General features: G+C 45.9%; 1 protein-coding gene across 20 annotated transcripts in view; it reads left to right on the forward strand.

Annotated features, from left to right (window-relative positions):
- The window catches only part of CADPS (calcium dependent secretion activator), a 210,835-nt gene that overhangs the window by 69,423 nt on the left and 123,370 nt on the right, over window positions 1–18,042 (forward strand). For all 20 annotated transcript variants that reach the window (XM_025894702.2, XM_025894687.2, XM_025894706.2 and 17 more), the window contains exons 4-6: window positions 4,868–4,948; window positions 9,198–9,434; window positions 11,717–11,838. In XM_025894702.2, the coding sequence (XP_025750487.1) occupies window positions 4,868–4,948; window positions 9,198–9,434; window positions 11,717–11,838 (440 nt within the window). The remainder of the gene's footprint in view (window positions 1–4,867; window positions 4,949–9,197; window positions 9,435–11,716; window positions 11,839–18,042) is intronic.

Genomic DNA, 18,042 nt, shown 5'->3' on the forward strand with positions numbered 1-18,042 from the left:
AAGATTAGTGCTGAGAGTATCCCCAGCCAGAACAGTTCCTGCTCAGCAGCAGCCCACCTGCACCTGCCTCCAGTTGTGTGGCCATTCCCTGGTGCCAGTGCTGCCGTGGAGGAAAACCAGCACAGGCAGTGGCTGAGGATTTCTTGGACACCTGGACTAAATGCTTTCCTTTCCAGAAGGTGAAGAACCAGATGGGTTTCTGTTCCCAAAGCAGCGCAAAACAGGTTGCTGCCGCTCAGTGTTTGCACTGCCAGAGCTTTTAAGATGTGGTTTTCCAGAATCCCACTGCAAATGGCTGGTCCTCTGTAGAAGCACATGACACAGATGGGTGACTGGGTTCACCACCATGTTGTAACCCTTGTCAAGAGAAGGGAAATGCTTCCAGAGCAGCCCTAGTTATGCATCAGGAATGGGGATGTCGTGACACTTGCTGTCTTTGCTGGGAAACAGGGATCAGCATTAGCAGTGACTGACAGGGAGGGATTACATTGTTAAATGGTCCCAGTGGTTTCTGGCTGGGGCTGATGGCAATTATACCAACAATATCTGTCACATACACAGCATAAATGCCAGGCATTGAAGGTTGTATCTGTATGTTGCATCCTGTCACTGTAAATCCTAACAATGTTATTTCCAGCAGTGCTGAGCTCAGAGCGTGGGTGTAGCTCCCATGTCGTGTTTCACTCACTTGTGTCTGTTGGGATCATGTCCCATCAATCCATGTTTGGTGGCATGGCCAGATCCACTCTGCTCTTACTTACTGGCCAAGTGCTGTGTACAGTGTGTCACTTGTGCCACCAGCACGGTCCCCAGGCTGGATGTGTTGGCCCCAGCTGCAGCCCTCTGACAGCATGAGAGCTGTGCTCTGCTCAGTCCCCAGGCAGGTGGGTGGATCTGAGGTGTGAATCTGAGCAGAACTACTTTGGCCATAACAAAGAAGGAAAGAGGAGGGCAACCTGCACTGCTCCAACATCACTTTTGGGACCAGGGCTGCAACTGTAAACGATCAGGCTGTGATAAACTGTGATAAACTGAAGTTGGAGCTTTAAATATATAACACTTGATTTCCAAAAACATGGGGGTTTAAAGTAACACTGTAACCCTCTTCATGTCCTTGTACTGCCTTTGGCATTTCCTGGGACGAATGGAAGTGAGCCTGGCCTCTAGACTTTTAAAAACTACAAGGCTCAGGCTGGCTTATGTGTGGGAGGTCTCTGACCCAGCAGTCAAACAGTTTAGGTGTGGGTTTAGTGGGTGCCTATGCATCTTGCTGTAGATATTATGACCTTATTAGGTTGATTGGTTTGAATCTGCTTCTGCCTTTCAAAGGTGTAGGGGGATTATCTCCTATTCCTCTGGGATAACATGAAGAAAATTCTCTCAGTGAGTTTTGTTTCAGGGGGGTGAAAGCAGAGGGTTGCTGCTGCAGGCCAGCATCTGGTTCTTACTGGCAATGAAAATTGTCAAACTCACATGATGAACATTTTAAACCTGTTTCTTTCATTTACTCATGCCCACTAAAAATTATTCCTTATTAACAGTTTGTATGTAAAAAAACCTTCTTCTGCAAGGCCTTCTTCGTGTAGTTGAACCCTCACAGGAGGTTAAAGTAGACACCTACCATGCAGCACCTGCAGTGATGGGCTGGCTGTGATGCCAGTCAGTTTTGGGTTCCACTCAGAACTTCATTTACTTTTTTTTTTTTTTTTTTTTTTTGCTTTAGCAACTGTTCCACCAACGTCGATAATCTCTGCAGGGCAGGCAGAGAGAAATAATGTCATATGCGGGTAGACATATGAAAACATCTAATTTACCAGCAGGCAGTTGGGTAATGATCAGTTGAGAATTGCAAATTATGTACGTCGTGTATTTGTGGCACACTGCTGAAAAAAAACCCAGTGCATATGACTAATCATATATATACTGAAATTTATAATACTTTTCACATTTAATTGACTGGGGCAACCTTATTATTTATATCTTTGCTTTATTCATAGCACACCCATAACATAGTCATAATGCAGAACAAAACTTAATTCAGTTTCTCTTGACTTTGTAAATCATTTATGTATTTGGCTGTCAAGTATTTGAATATAAAGTGGGCACACATGTGGCAGATAATAAATAGCTGATTCTCTAGTTAAGGAATTGGGAGTTTAATGGTGTTATGGTCTGTGTTGCCTTACTTGGATGTTTGGTCTTGCTTAGATGGCATGCCTCACATTTGCCCCTTGCCTTATTTCACAAGCAAAGTATATTTTATGGGCACCAACATTATTCTCTTAATGGCCCTGTATAGTGTTATGACTGTGTAAAATGTACTCGACTTGCTTTGGTGGCAGCAGGAGCCTTTCCCAGGCACAGGAGGAGACAGTGGCTGAACTGTTGGGCTGCTGCTCTCAGTCACCAAGAGATCTGCTGGAAGGTGCCAGGAGGACAGGCAGGGGCTGCCTCATTAGTACTGTTCTGTAGACAACAAGAAGAAAATATTATTTTGGCTACTACAGGCTGTGACTGCTTTCCCAAAGATCAGTTTTTGCCATGGAGCCATCATGCCGAGTCAAAAATACAGCCTGGAAAGATTTTTTGTTTCTTTTAAATACTGGATTACTTGGCTTGGCATCACTACTTAATCTTGGGAAGCGCAGCCCTGGAAAGCAATACCTTACCCACTCAACCACAGCCACAGAGGCTGCCTGGGGTGCTTGTTACCTCCTAAGAAAAATAATCTTCTGCAGTCAGATCTTTCATTGACACCTGTAGCATCACTGGAAAACATCTGCAAAATCAAGATAGTGCAGAAAGCATGAGGCAGTTTGCTGGCTCCTTATCATACCACAGAACCAACTCTCCTCCACAGCAGCATCCTCGATTTCTAAATTTAGCGCCTGAGTTATTTTGGGTAGTGTGTGATTAACCTCAATTACTGTAGCTCAGATGGAATTCAAATAATGCCCCTTCTTTCAGAGTTGCAAAGAAGTGGAAATCTGGGACTGTGCATTTCCTACCCTTAATGAAGCAGCTCTGACAGCTGCTTGCACACTGATGCAGGATAGTTGCGAGGTGCACTTGTTCACAGAGAAATTAATGGAGGCAGCTTGTCCCAAAAGGTGATGGTGCTCCATGTCTCTCTGCTAGCTTTGGGATCAGGAATATAAAGATGAAAGGTTGTGTGGTACAGCTGGTGTGAATGAAACCACTGAAGCTTCAGTGGATTTGTATCATAGTCAGGACACTTTGTAGTTTTCCTGAATTAAAACAGTAATGAAGACATTCAAAAGCTAATCAGAAATACACTTTCCTTCAATCTCAGCCAAAGTCAATGTTGTCTCTCTGGAAAATCATACGAGGTGAAGCAGTGTGCAAATAAACACCTGCACGTGTGCAGGTCTGCACGAGCATGTGTGGGAGAGGGGAGATGCAGGATGCACAGGCAGAAGGCCAAGGAGGTGCTGTGGAAAGTGGTGGGCTGGGGGAAAAGTGTTGTGTTTCAGCCCATCCAGGGGCCACCAACGGCCGAGCCCATTGTTCATCAGGCTGATAATCAGAACTTGCTGTAGCTGTAACTTTCCAGACTGCACTGCACCAACTGAGCCTTTCTTGTGTCAAGCAGTTTGTCTCCAGAGAAGGATGAAGCCCAGGGAGGTGATTATTACAACCCCAAGCCAGCAAACAAAGCTCATTTGCACGTAGCAGTCGATGGGAGAGCTGACCCACAGCGGCTTGTGGCAATTGCTTTTGCTGGGAGCCAGAAGGAGCTGATAGTTTGAAAACAAAGGCAGCATTTGGGGGGGGTAGCCAGCCCTCCCGCCTGAAGTCACATTGACTCAAGGAGATGAACTAAACCAGTAAGGTTTTGCATCAGGCTGAGCTTGGGTTTGTGCCTCGTGGGTGGAGCACTGCCATGACCACCCCGCTGACCATGTGTCTAGCCTTGTGCCATGGCCAAAATGACCCCAAAGCAGTCTAAAGAGCAGTGAGAATCTTGAAAACAGCTATAAAATTGCCACCTCATTATAGCAGTTGTCGGATTGATTTTGTGCGTTTTTGCTGTTCTGTGATTTCATGCCTGTGTATTCCCACTAAAAATAACAGACCTGCTCCAAGTCCTACCAATAGGAAACTGTTTGCAGCAGTCACTGTACCTCTTCCACCTGTACTGTAATCACTTACTTAACTGGCAGAAACAACATTTTACCCTCAGAAGACATTTCAGAGCTGGGCAGATGCCGAACACTGAACCACAGGACTGTGGGCAGTGCATTGCAAAAAACACCCCAAAAATACCCCCACAAAATCTCTGCTGAAGTCTGCAGGAAAACTGATGGCATGAATTAGGTGGTAGCACAGGGATGAAGCAATATGGAGGAAAAGAGAAAGAAAATAAGCAAATGCTATTGCTGTGCATTTCTGCCAAGCTGCCTTATGTTTTTTCTGGGCCAGAGGTGTTTGGCTTGGTGATCTGGAGCTGCCGAGCGTCCTGCCCCAGCACAGGGTGCTGTGGCTTCTCAAGAGCCAGTGAAGTGATACCTCTGGAGGGCACCCCGCTTTCCAGGGTTTCAAGTAGTCACCATCAGAGTTTGCTGCGAGGCTGGATCACAGGGCAAAGTGGGTGTAAGATCTCAGGGTGAGGATGCTCAGCCCCAGGAGGCAGCTGGGCAGGTTCCAAAACTGTCTGTCTTGGTGCTCACTGATGGTGAGCATCGTGGGCGTCCTTGGGGGGGGCTTCTGTTCAGGAAGGTGGCCCATCACCACTCCCTCTATGCTATACTTCACTGATAATGTAGTGCAGGTGGTAAGCTGGAAGAACTGAACTGCTCGTAAAGGTGCTGCATTGGTTAATTTTTTGCTTTTTGTTTTTATACAGCTGGACAACCCAGATGAGCAAGCAGCACAGATCAGGCGTGAGTTGGATGGACGTCTCCAAATGGCAGAGCAAATTGCCAAGGTAAAAAAAATTCTGCTGTTATTAATAAGCTTTTCATATATAAGTAGTTTGATGCAACCTCCAGGTTCTGTCATTCTCTTATGGGTTTTTCCTCCCAGTAATCACCATATAAAAATTACCAGGTTTTTAACTATAAACAAAACAACAAGTACAGCTGAAGCTGTTGTGATGTGCGTTCCTTGGAATGTCCTGATGAGCTGGGACAGGTTGGGTTCCTGCAAAATCCCTTACAAATCCTCACCAGTGACAAAGATATTGTCAGACTCTGTCAAATTTCTGCGTTGGGCAATAAGGTGTGTGATGGCATGTACAAAGGAGACAGAAATTGCCCTGAAGGGATTTGTACCTTTTGCTGGGCTGCTGGGAGCCACAGTTTCCTCCCTGTAGGTAGATGCTGCCTCAGTAAAGGTACTTCATATGTGTTGTCCCAAACAAGTTCTCACTATGCATGAAAGCAGTCAGGCCAGCACTGCACCCTGCAGGCACTGCTGCTGTTTGGAGCAGCAGGCACAGGACCTCCAAAGAGTTTTGGTAACCAAGCACCTGGCTAAGATGCCTAGAGACCCTTCTGTAAGGAGCTGTCTCCCTAGGAGTAAATCACACCCTCACACAGTGCAGATTTGTGTGGCCTCTGATGGACCACAGATGGAGGGGGTTCTGTTGACATCAGTAAAGCCAAGATTTTATCCTTGCCTCTAATTAGATGCTCTGATAAAGCCCTAAAGGGGCTGAAGTCATTGGGAATGATCTATCTGGCCATTCTTGATAATCAAGAAACCATTACTAGAAGGAAAAGAAAAAGGTCTAATCAGAGAGGCAAGCTCAGTCTAGGGGCCTGCCTTTCAGCAGCAGCTCTCCCAGCACTGACCTGTGCCCAAATCGGGATTTTTCATAAGAAAGGTAATATCAGAGCTGTTTGCAGCCACACTGATATCCCTGGGTATGAAAAGCAGAGCACATTCATTTATGATCAGGCATTAGCAAGAGTGCTGTTGGTGCCTGCACAGCTCCTCCTCATTAACACTTCTGTTAAACAGCTGCTGCTGTTGCATCTTCAGGGACATAGGCTCTGGTTTTCCCCACTTCACTGATAAAATTACTGAGGTGGCCAAGGGCGACATGGCCAAACGGTGGTGCAGCAAAACAGCAAACCGACTGCAGCTCTTTTGTTCAGCATTTGGCCCTTTGCCATTTTATTCCTGTCAAGAAAACCTACAGTACTCATTTGCAGTGAAATGTAGGCCCCTGTGCAGAGCATGGCTGCTCCGGTTCCGAGATGGGTAGCCAGGCTCTGAGTGCCAGAATGAGATTGCCTGGTTTTGTTGTTTCATTTTCTCTTTATGGCATGTGGGACAACAATATGCATGATTCAGTAGCAGCCAGCAGAAGCTGCAGCTTCATGAATTATTTTTTGCAAAAGAGAATTTGCCATTTCCATTCTTCCCCTAAGGATGCTGAAAACAAACTATGACACTGCTGGCCCTGCGAGAGACAGTCAGGGGAAACTCCTCAACACAACCTGACATATCCCTGTGCAGAATTCAACCTTCAAAATACAACTGTGCAGCTTGGAGGGTGGTTTCGAGTAAAAGGAACTTACCTGTGATCCAGTTGGCAGCTACTGATATTAAATCTCCTTCATGGTACTGCTGCAGGCCTTCTCTCCATTATGTCAGGTCCCACCAGCATCTGCCTATGAGAAACCTTGTTCTTTCAGACCCATGAATACCGTCTTTTGGAGGCATCCAAATGACCTTTTGAATCCTTCTCTGTATCCTCCTTTCTGGGCAAGGCTGCTTTCCCTCTAGCAGAGGGCAGGTTCACAATTCAGCTCAGTGAAAGGATAGCATTTCCAATTTTATCTCCAATTTGCAGCTTTTAATACAGATTTGCTGCACAGGGAGGCTTACAGTGCTCGTGAAACCAGCCCTGAGGTGGCTGTCTTGGAGATTCCATGCTCAAGGCAAATTAATGCCTCGCTAATAAATTAAGAAATTCACACTAGGACATTTGCATTTCAGAGGCATCAAAGGCTGTGGAGTCTAACGGGACTTTAGCATTGCAGTGTTGCAGAACCAGTGGCTCTGCACGCCCTCGTCTGACCTGTCGTGTGACCTTGAACGGTGACTGTGCACGCCAGCCTTCCTGCCTCTGGATACAGGGCACAGCTCTGGGTCTTTTTGCCTTCCCATGTGCCCAGGAGAGTGCAGCTCAGCACAGCACTAGGGCAGCGTTAGGCAGGGTCCCCCACTGAACCTGACTCCATCAAAGCACATAAGCCCAGCCTTGGAGCCAGGCGGCTTGAGGATCACACTCAAAGTCAAGCAGATGTTTTAAAGCTGAACCTGGACAGGCTTTTCATTCTGCATGTTGTACTTTTCCAGCAGCCAAATAGAGCAGCAGTACAACTGAGAGCTTAGTGATGCCAAGGCAGACATGTATTTCTCTGCAGTAGCAAGTGCTCTGCTGTCCTGGGGTGCCTTTTCCCCCACCCAGTCACCTGGCCTCAAGGACAAGGAGGAGCGCGTGTAGGGGCAACTAAATGAGACCTTGTGATGAGACCAGAGTGATATATCTGTCTGGGGCTGGGCCACTCTGCTCCAGCTTGTTGGACTGGTCATTTCTTGCAGTCTCTTAACTCTGCTTCTCTCTATGCTTGTCTCCATTCCTGATCCTCTCTCTGCTCAAAGTACACGTGGAGCTGACTAACACCCAATCTTGCTGTTATCTGCATCTCTTATAGTGCCTTACTCGAGACTTTCCCCAACTTTATCTCCAATCCAGTGGGTAACTAGAGACTACACCTGCATCTCTGCATTTCCATCATCAGTCAAATAGTCTCAGTTAAACTGTTTTCTGTCACTTTAGACATTTTTAGCCTTAATATGAGATCTTGCTGGTGGCACACAGTGAAATGTCTCAGTCTTGCTGCACTTCTGAAGAGGTTTGTGGAGGGAGTGCCAAAATTGAAGTCCCTGGAGAGATGGATGGCAGCATGGTAAAAAAGCAATAATGTCTGAACATCATTGCTTCAGCAGTAGTTCTCAAAATCCACAAAACAGTTACTTTTTTTTTTTCCTAAGGGTGACTTGCAACTTATACAATGCATAGACAATAAAGCAGACTGATTAGGTAGTTTATCTTGCACCAGGTCTAATTTACATGAGGGAATTGCTTCCCAAGATTGAGACTGGAAACAGATGACTATATTTTAACTGCTTGGTGCTAGTGCTGCTGTGAACTGTGCTTGTAAGGAGGACTGATGCAAAAACTGGTGCAGTGGAGTACTTTTTCAGCAGCTTGGTGACAGTCTTCTAGAAGAAACATGACCTTGTTTTCTTTTCTAGCATACATTTTACAAACAGCTTTTTACAATATTATGAATTGCTACCAAGATACTTTGCACGTCAGCTTCACATTCCCTGGCTGCAGGTGCTGCCTCGCTGTCACACACCATGCACAGTCTCTCGTAACCCACTGAGAGGCACTCGAATCCTGAGCAGATTCAGGGCATGGGAAGAGTTGTCAGAAGACAGGGCTCAGACCAGTGATGGGCAGAAGTTCAAAGCTGAGAACATGCATTGGGGAACATCATGTTTTTCTCTCACCGTCAGCTTTGGTTTTAATCTTTAAAGTTCCTGTTGACAACAAGCAGCACTGTAATGAAAGGTTGTTGTCTTGGAGGGAAATTCAGGCCCTGGCAAGTAGTGGGAAGGGTGTTTTACCCCTTCTTCCAGTTGGGACCACATGTTACTGCCCACACATTGCTGGTTTTCCCTCTTTGGGCTCCTTTCATACCTAGAAAACTGATGGAGCGACTGCTCAGAAGTGTTTTAAAAAGAACTGGTGCATTTGGGAGACTGGAAGACAAGTCCCATACTGTCAACATCCTTTGAATCCTTAGTAAATTACTGTCAGTCACAAAGTTCAGCTGAGAGTTGACCTGGTGTGTTTGTAATTGTGAATACATACATATGAAAAAATCCATTTGCTGATAGAAAAATCAATGAAATGCAAGTCCATGCAACAAACAGGAAAGTTGGACAAGTACCAAGTAGTAAGTAGTAATTCTACGGAAGCTAATAATGTTTCTACATTACCCAGGGAGAAGCTGTAATTTGTCATCTGGTTTGTGGGAGTTCCCTGCTAGCAAACCTCTGCAGATACTCATGGGGGATTCTTCCAGTGCAACAAGTGGTTGCCGATTGTCACAGCCATTCTTTCTGTTGTGTTTGTTTCCAAATCCAAGGAACGCAAGTTTCCCAAGTTTGTGTCCAAAGAAATGGAGAACATGTACATTGAGGAGCTGAAGTCCTCTGTCAATCTCCTCATGGCAAACCTGGAGAGCATGCCTGTGTCTAAAGGAGGCTCCGAGTTCAAGCTGCAGAAGCTGAAACGTAGCCACAACACCTCAATAATTGACATGGGAGAAGAAAATGAGAACCAGCTTTCCAAGTCAGACGTGGTGTTGTCGTTCTCCCTGGAGGTAAGTTTCACACACACCACAGGGTGCAGAGTTCGTGGGAGTAAAAATCACAGCAGCCAAGTTCTGCTCCCTTCAAACTTCAGTTAGTTGAAGCAAGGTGAGTAGAAATCACTTTCTGATCTCCATGAGGAACAGCTCCTCCCTGGTTACTGGAAGCTTTGCCTGTGGTCAAATGTTGTGTCCTTTCGGGTGTCTCACCATCTTGTTGGAACAAACTGTGTGATATATGCTGTCTGGCATTTGCTGCTGAGGTATATCAGATGGCTCAGAAATCTACATCATTAACTGACCTCCTCATGCAGTTTGTTACTGAGTGTACCCCAGTAAACCTGAGCCTGTACTGTCCCCCAAAACCAATACAATAATGCAACACTGTAAATGTCATTGTGTTTAATTATTGCCAGTTAGAGGGGTCGCTGTATTTCGCTGCAAGAATTGCTTCCTCTTTGAAGAATTGTTGAAAATTTCTGGGGTTTGAATGCACCAAACAGATTGGCTTGCAGTTTGTGTGGAAATACTGTGCTGTGCTGACTTGCTCTTTGCTCTGTGTTGAACACTGACTTTCTGCTCTGTCGAGCAGTTTGTCTGTGCAGCCCAGGGGAAGGCAGGATGCTGTGGGACCTCCATTACCTCTGACACAGGCTGCCTCAGTCCTGGAACAGTGTTGCTCAGGAGCTGTTTTCAGCCAACTCAGTTGTTTTGTGCAAACATATTTGTGGTCTATTTGCAGGCATATTTACTTCAAGGAGTCATCAGCTCACCCATACAGAGTTGTGGTTGTCTGTCAATGAGTGGGTTTATGTTACATTGTCAAAACAACTACTAGGATAGAGTCAAAAATGTAGGATGCAGAAAAATCAGAAAATTCTATTTTTGTGTAGTTTCTTGTTTATTTTGCTTCCTAAATGGGAAGCAAATGGGAAGCATTTTTATACATATCATGCCAGTGCAAAACTTAATGACACTGCTTGTCCAGTCTCAGAGTTTAACTCACTAGATGTCTGAAACTTTCTTTATAGTATTCAGTTCAGTCTTATTTAGAAATAGGGCTGTGAACCCAGAGATCGTGCCTTCAGGAGCAGCATTAAACAAAGCCTGACTTCCAAGCATTCCTGTTGGGGGAGCAGGGAACTATCACAAAGCAATAAACCTCCCTGTTGCAGAAGCCTGTGCATCGTGTACAGCCGTGTGTGAAGGGACTTGCCCTTACAACAGAGCGTCTACAATGCTTTACTCCAGCTGAACCCCATCTGGTGGGAAGCCAAAGCTCAGTGAAGCACTGACTTCAGGAGCTGGCAGGTCTGGGCACCGCTCAGTGCTGAAAACTCTTGCTGCAAGAGAGCTTTTACTGAAAATGTGCACTCATTAGAGGGTTTGTGGAGCTCTGTGTGCCAGCGAGGGGATCTTCAGCTCAAGCCAGATCAGAAGACCTGAGGAGAACAATTTTAAACCCCTGTGTATATAGTTCATAGATATCTGTGTTAAAACACGAACAGAAACTCCCCCGGTGCTTCTTGTAGAAAAGTTTAAGGTATGTAGTTAATGGGATTAATCACCTTTAAAAAAAGAAAAAAGGGTAATTACCTGCAAGAAACTAAGATGATGATTTCTTAATAAGAAAGGTTTCTTATAAGAAAGATGGAGAAAGATTTTTATTTTTTTTTACCAGGACTGTAGAATGACAGGACAAGGGGTAACAGTTTTAAACTGAAAAAGGGTAGATCTGGATTGAATATAAGAAAATGTGAGGGTGGTGAGACACAGGAACAGGGAACAACTGGGGCAAAGATGCTTTTTCCTTGGAAATGTTCGAGGTCAGGTTGGATGGGGCTCTGAGCAACCTGATCTACTGAAAGATGTCCCTGCCACGATGTGGGAATTGGACTAGATGATCTTCAGAGGTCAACCCCCAACTGTTGTGTGATTACTCTTATTGTTGTCTTGGCACAAGCTGAGATGTTGTTTGCTTTTTTTTCTGGATTACACATCTTTAGGCACTTCTAGGTGGGGCAGGACCATGTCTGTGAAGTCCATCTCCTGAAGCTTGGTACAGCCCTGGGCACCCAAAGGTTTCAACAAGCCCATGTGCAGGCAGAGGGAGTCCTGATCTCCACACAGACCTCGCTGGCTGCAACTCAGCCTGGGCAGTGCCACTGTCCCAGCCCACCTGCCACCATGAACAGCCAGCAGCACATGAAGGCCCCCAGCACTGGCTGGGTCAGGAGCCACAGCAAGGTCTGAAGGAGGCTGCTTCTCTTACATTTCTCTTTCTCTCCCGGCAGGTTGTCATCATGGAGGTGCAGGGTCTGAAGTCGCTGGCCCCCAACCGTATCGTGTACTGCACCATGGAAGTGGAAGGTGGGGAGAAACTGCAGACTGACCAGGCTGAAGCCTCAAAGCCAACGTAAGTCTTGCTTTGCTTTTTTCTCTCTCCACCATGCTGTCCTCTCCCCCATCTCTATGCTGCTGAGTCGCTGCAGATAGCTCTACCTCCTGCATGGAGAAGCAGAGGAGAAATGTGGCCTTCCACGTATGCACAGCATCGTCCTGCAGCTAAGAATGGCACATAAGCCCTGATTGAGAAAAAGAGGTGTTAATGAGAGGCTTACGTCTCATGTAGCCATAGAGAGATAAATTTGGGCCTGTACGTAAAGACTTTGCTAAATAGGGATGGAGTTAAGCATGTGCTTAGATAAATACTTGTCTGAGTGTCCATCTGAACTGGTGCCATCAGGTGTAGGTACATTATCTCATCCTCACTGTCTGGGTTTTGGTAGTCCTACGAGAAAGGAAACAGCTGGCAGGGACACACTCTGGCAGCTACAACCAGAGGTGAGAGAGAGGAGCTGGGAAAAGCTTCAAGTCACTCAGTTAAAGCTTTATCAGAGGCCTCTCTGACCCAATCCCATTCAAGGGCAGGGTCTTGTTCTGTCCTCTTTGATCTGGTCCCCAAATCCCCACTTTTGTCTTGCCCAGATGTTGTGAAACGCCTGCAAGTAGTGATTGATCTTGGTTAATTTGGAAGGAGAAAATGATGAATGGCTTATTTCCATTCCAATTTGTAGGATTAGTTAGCTTGAAACATTATGGATTTGAGGCAGTTTTTCTCTGGATCACCGCAGAGATTCCACCCTTAAATTTAATTCTTGATGCACATCCTCACAGTGGAGAATTGCCAAGGTGGTATGAAGCCTCCTCCAGGAGTAGGGAGCAGTGCAGGAGGGGGTTGCTTTTGGGATATTCCCCCTCTGTTTCCATATCCCATTCCCTCCAAATGGCCAGTTCTTAGTGGTTTTCCAAGGAGCTTCCCAAGCTGGTGGAAGGAAAGCTGGAACTGCCTGGCTGCATTACATGGGAATGCACAAGCACTGCGGGCAGACACTCGGGAGAGAGCAGAGCTGAGGGCAGACTGCCCTCCCTCCATTGCTGTCCTCTCATAGAGGCAAAGAAACTGCTGATGCCTTGTGCCCTGCACTGCACCAGAGCAGTAGGAATCTGCACTAAGTGGTTTAAAAACAATATTCCCAATCAGGGAAAGTGCTGCAGCCTGGCTTACTTTTCAAAATGCTTCAAAAAATCTCCTTCAGAGAAGGAAGGAAGAGAGCTGTGCTTGGAACAAAATTTCCATAAGAACCTACAATTTCACTATTTTAGGTATTTTTATTGCTTCAGCAGAGAAAGTTAGGCTCTATCTGGGGGAAATTACTACTATCAGTACTGAAAAGCACACTTCTGGGTTACATGTGCTTGTTTAGATTGGTCTGTTCATCCCACTTTTGCTCAAAGGGTCTGTCCTTCCTTGCACAAGCCTTCTTGCTGCCAGATGTAGGACCATTTCTGCAAGAATTGTTTTTAAAATAAGGGCTGCAGGAGTCAGCTCTTCAATTGAGTGGGTCTTTTTATCATCATGAAATGTACAATGTCTGGGCATGAAGCCATCAGCCTTCAGGAAAATGCAGCCAACACTGAATGCTGCAGTGTGATACGAGTTATGCAAGTCCATCACACTCATCCTCTCTCTGCTCTGGCTTCCTGTAGAGGTGTGAGCCAGGTGTGATGTCTTCTGGATGGCTCCAGCACTTGGAAAATGCTTATGGAAGTGCCTTAGGAAGGGAGTGGGTTTGACAGTTGTGTTGCTTGAGGGTCCTGGGACATTCTAATTCCAAAACCAAAGACCAACCAAGCAGAGGCTCTGGGATAACATTCACAGAAACCAGAGGCCACCACAGAAAGCTTGTCCTTTTTTCCTCTCTGCATTAGAGGTGTTTCTTTCACCTTGCTTCCTCTTGCAGACACAGCACCACAGACACAGGAAACCAAAGTCCAATGAAAGCAATTTACTGCACTTAATTCTCCTCTTGAGAAGAGCAGGAAAGAGAGAATGACCCAGATGTGACATGTTTGTCATGTTGCTTAATACAAGACTTGAAGGCCCTCAGGTACTCCGGTGATGAGGGCAGTGATAGAAACATCTCAGAGAAGTTTTTGGTGCATTTTTGAGCAGTGCTGCCTTAGAGACAGATAATGTATGGCCAGGCAAAACAACCTTCTGGGGTGTCAGTTTAGATGCTCATTGAGGTCATTCACACCATGTTTGTTTGTGTACTTTTTATAATAAACAAACCACTCCTTGATAAAGGAAGCAGCTCAGCAAAGGCATGAGGTACTGCTCACTGCCCAGCATCCCAGGATTTGCATGCTTTGGCAGGGGATGCTGCCTGGCCTGGGGGTGAGTAGCTTATATTTGAACAGTAGGATTCACTGGAAGACTTCCCTTTTCTATGACAGCCTTGTCATAGGGTGTCCTGGGGTGGAGGGTGATACGGGACCACTCGAGCCGGTAGGACATCTTTTCACCTAACTCGTGGAGTTGGTCACTGTATTCTCAAGTGTCCTTGAAATACCAGCCCTCAGCTAAAACACCCAAGTCACAGCAGTGGCAGTGGCTGCTCTTCAGCTCAGTGCCATGCCAGGGGTGCTAACCTTGGCTCCACACCACTAATGGGGAAAGGTGATTCCCTGGCCAGGAGCGGATTTCCAAAAGCACTGGTCTAGGTCTGTGAGAGATTCTCCTTTCATCTTCCCTGGTGGAAAACCAGCAGTTTTTGACAAAAAGATGTTTGAAGGCATCTTAGTGACTTTGGAGCTGTTTGCAGATCTTGAGAGAGGCAGGGCAGTAGCAGAGTTAGCAGCCAAGTGATCAGATGAGTCATGTGCGAAGAGTGTGGCTCTTGGGACAGCAGTAAATACTGGCCTTCTATTTCTTCTCAGGCTCTGTGCTGGATTGCTGACATTTTAAGCCCAATCCCTTCATGTGAGGATTATCTGCCTCAGTGTGATGGCACAGTTCTAGAGAAAGTCAGACCTGAAATGGTAAGGTTTATTTCAGGTCGGGTTTGCAGTGTATTATTGGTAGTGCTTTTAATAAGTTGTGTAAGAAAAAGCCTTTGTGTATTATGTCCTAACCCGCAGATGCCTCTGAAAAATATCCCAAATCCCAACATGAGCAGGATTTTACTGCTTTTCACACTGGAACTGTATTCTTACAGATGGTTGAGGGGTTTATACCCCCCTTTCCCTGCATGCTGGCCTGAGGTCTGCTGTCTGCATGTCTCCAAAATGCCCTTCCAGGAGCTGTGGTAGTAGTGCTGCCATTTGCACAGCCTGAAAACAGGGTTGCTGAGGGGTTTGGGAATAGCACAAAAGATGCAGCCACAACACCCCTGTTCTACAGCCTCTAAAGAGGCTGATGGATATATTTAGAGTAACCCATGCTTGTAGCAGTGCTCATCAGCTGTACCAGTGTTTCAGCATCTTCTATAACCTTTCTCTGATGTAAGCAGAACAAAAGAAAACAAAGAGACCCAAACAACAGCAAGGTCCTACGTGCCTTGTAAATAAATGCTGTGTATTCACCTGGACCTATTTTGGCACACAGATAAGTCTCATTCTCCCTTGATGCACAGTAGTGAAAATCATGTGTCCCTGCATTGACCTCAGCTGAACCATTTGGGGTAAAAGCAGTAAATAACTGGTGGGGGAAGAATCTGGCCATCCTGTCTGTGCATTTTAGCACAGCCAAGAAGGGACAGAGGTGTGGGCTGTCTTTATTTTGGAAGTGTCTTTATTTTGAGGTTGAGCACCTTCAACCCTAGTGCAGGGGTTGTGCAGTGGCTCAGAGAATAGGTGGGAATGAAGATTGTTGTTTTTGAAGGAGAAAAGACAAATCATCATTGCTTGGGGTTTTTTCCATGTACTTGGGGTTTCTTCAGCATGTACTGTATGGCAGTGCTGGAGAGAGGGCACTCAATGAGTCTCATCTGACTCTATATCACATCTTATGTTGTTTGTCATGACCAAGGGCTTGGGCCTTTCCAGAAATTCACTCTGATGATAAAGTAATGTCTTTGGTAAACTTCTAAACCTCTCCCATCTCCTTTCTCTTACCCACTGCCCTAGGAGACAGGAGTGCCTTGTTTTATCTCTGTGCTTGTTCTGATCCTGCTCCCTGATTTGTTTCAAGGTGCTGTGACAGCTCAGCTGTTTATCTCTGCTTTGACAGGCTGCACCAGATCTCCATCCTTATCCTTCAGCCAGGGGTTTTGTTTCAGATTGGCGTGCCATGTCCATCAGAGCCCGCTGCCTGACTGTAAAGAGGGACTGGAAGTGCACAGCATCCTTCCTCAGTGCCGTTCGGTCACCCTCTCCTTCTGGGAGATGGGCACTGAGCGGCAAAGGGAGAAGCCCTGCAGGAAGGGAGGCTGGCAAACAGGGATCTTTTCTCTGTCTGCAGAAGGGGAAAATCTGGTCTTTTCATTCAGGAATCCCCCGTCTCAGGCCCTGGAGTGTGAAGTGCTGCCGTTGGCTTTGCACAGATAGGAGCACGATAAAAACGTTTTGTTGCAGTCAGTGTTTTGCTGCCAAAATTAGTTGGGGATGCCCTGCACACTCCCCTGTGGTAAAATGAGAAAAGTCCTTCTGAGATGTATAAATTACAAATAAATATTCTGTGTGCTGTAGAACTAATTTAACTCCACTGAACTGAAGGGGTTTAAACTGATGTGAGTGAGAGCAGAGTTTAGCCCATAATTCATGTTATGTATCTCCCAGTACAGCTGTTGGTGCTGTGCCTGGCAGGGCTGTTCCAGATAAGGCAAAGCTTAGGCACAAGAACTGAGTGGCTGCAGGTTTTAAGCAGGCATTCATATTTAGGTTTACAAGCTTAGCTAAGCCCTGTGTAAGCAAAATTCACGATGCTGGGTGAAAAACAAAGCAAAAGGAAATTTTAGGAAGTAGCTGCTTTTTTTTCCTTTTTTTCCCCTTTCCTTCCTCTTCTAATTGGCTTCAGCATTAAATATAAGCTGTGTTAATTACCCATACCAATTGGCTTGCCTTTCCAGTTGCATGATTTCATTTCACAGCTGTGCAGATGTTTGCAGCTCTTTCTCCTTAGGAAACCTCCAGGAGACTTAGGAATGTGTTAAGGCCAGTGACTGAGCCCTGGGTACAGGTAACATCAGACACCATCACTTCTGAGGTGCAGTCCTCGTCCCTGGAGTGAGTCTCTGAGCACAGGGTCAGTCTGCCCTAGGGCATCTGTTGGAGAAAGGTCTTCCAGGAGAGATTTTCAGCTTTGCTCTCTGTGAGTTAAGTGATGCTGCTGGTGACAATGACAGGGACAGGAACAGGATCTTCAGGGCAGTTGTTTTTAGCCCTCTGTCTGAGGCTGAAAGATACAAAGTGGTGTCCAAATCCCTGATAAATGATTTCTTCACTGACAGCTCTTTAGCATGCCCAGGAGACAGTTTTCCAATGAGACTGTGCCTGACTTTGCACCTGGAGGGTTCTGCTGTTAGCTCGGTCTGACCTGCTCTTCAAATCCCCTTTTGTGTGTGTGACAGTATTTCCATAATGCTCCTGAGATTTATGCTGTGACGTTCCCTTTTCTGAAAATGGAGGCTGTGGACAAGTCATTAAGCACAGCAAAAACTGCACTAAAAAGTTATTACCCAGATGCAAGCGTGTGATCTATTATGGGAAGTCTTCATGCAAGTGATTTAATACCTTTTTTAATTAGGAATTCAGAACCTCTTCTGATGCTTACTCATAGCTGCTCTGCAGGAATGGTTCTTACCTTGTGGGGACAAAAATTTTGCTTTAGATTAAGTGGCTAAGTTTTTCCCCAGAGTAAAGGTAGACCCCACAGGATTCCCTTACTCTGACTGTCACCCAGACAGCCACACTGCTGTGAGCAGCCTCCTGGACAGTTGTGGAATACTCTGCTGGGACTGTGGATGGTGATCCTGCTCCCAAAGGTCTCATGTGCAGTCCCTCCTCTCCTGTATTTTACACTAGAAGCTGTGTTGAAGAATAATGAAGGCTTGTTTCTGTGGACTTACCTCTTGTAGTTGGTTTTGCTGGTATCAAGTAAGTGCAAGCCTTGACTGTGTTTTCCCTGACCTTTAGAGCCCACAGAGCACTGCTTTCACATGGATTCTCTGGTGTCTAGTAAGGGTTGAGCTCATGCACCTTCTCTTTCACAGATGAATGTCTCTCTTTTCTCGCCAGCTGTCTAATTTCTTGAGTGTTCCTATGCACTTGGGAATTA

The sequence above is a fragment of the Manacus vitellinus genome, unplaced genomic scaffold (assembly GCF_001715985.3).
Source record: "Manacus vitellinus isolate BGI_N305 unplaced genomic scaffold, ASM171598v3 scaffold_14_pilon, whole genome shotgun sequence".
In the NCBI taxonomy this organism is placed as follows: domain Eukaryota; kingdom Metazoa; phylum Chordata; class Aves; order Passeriformes; family Pipridae; genus Manacus; species Manacus vitellinus.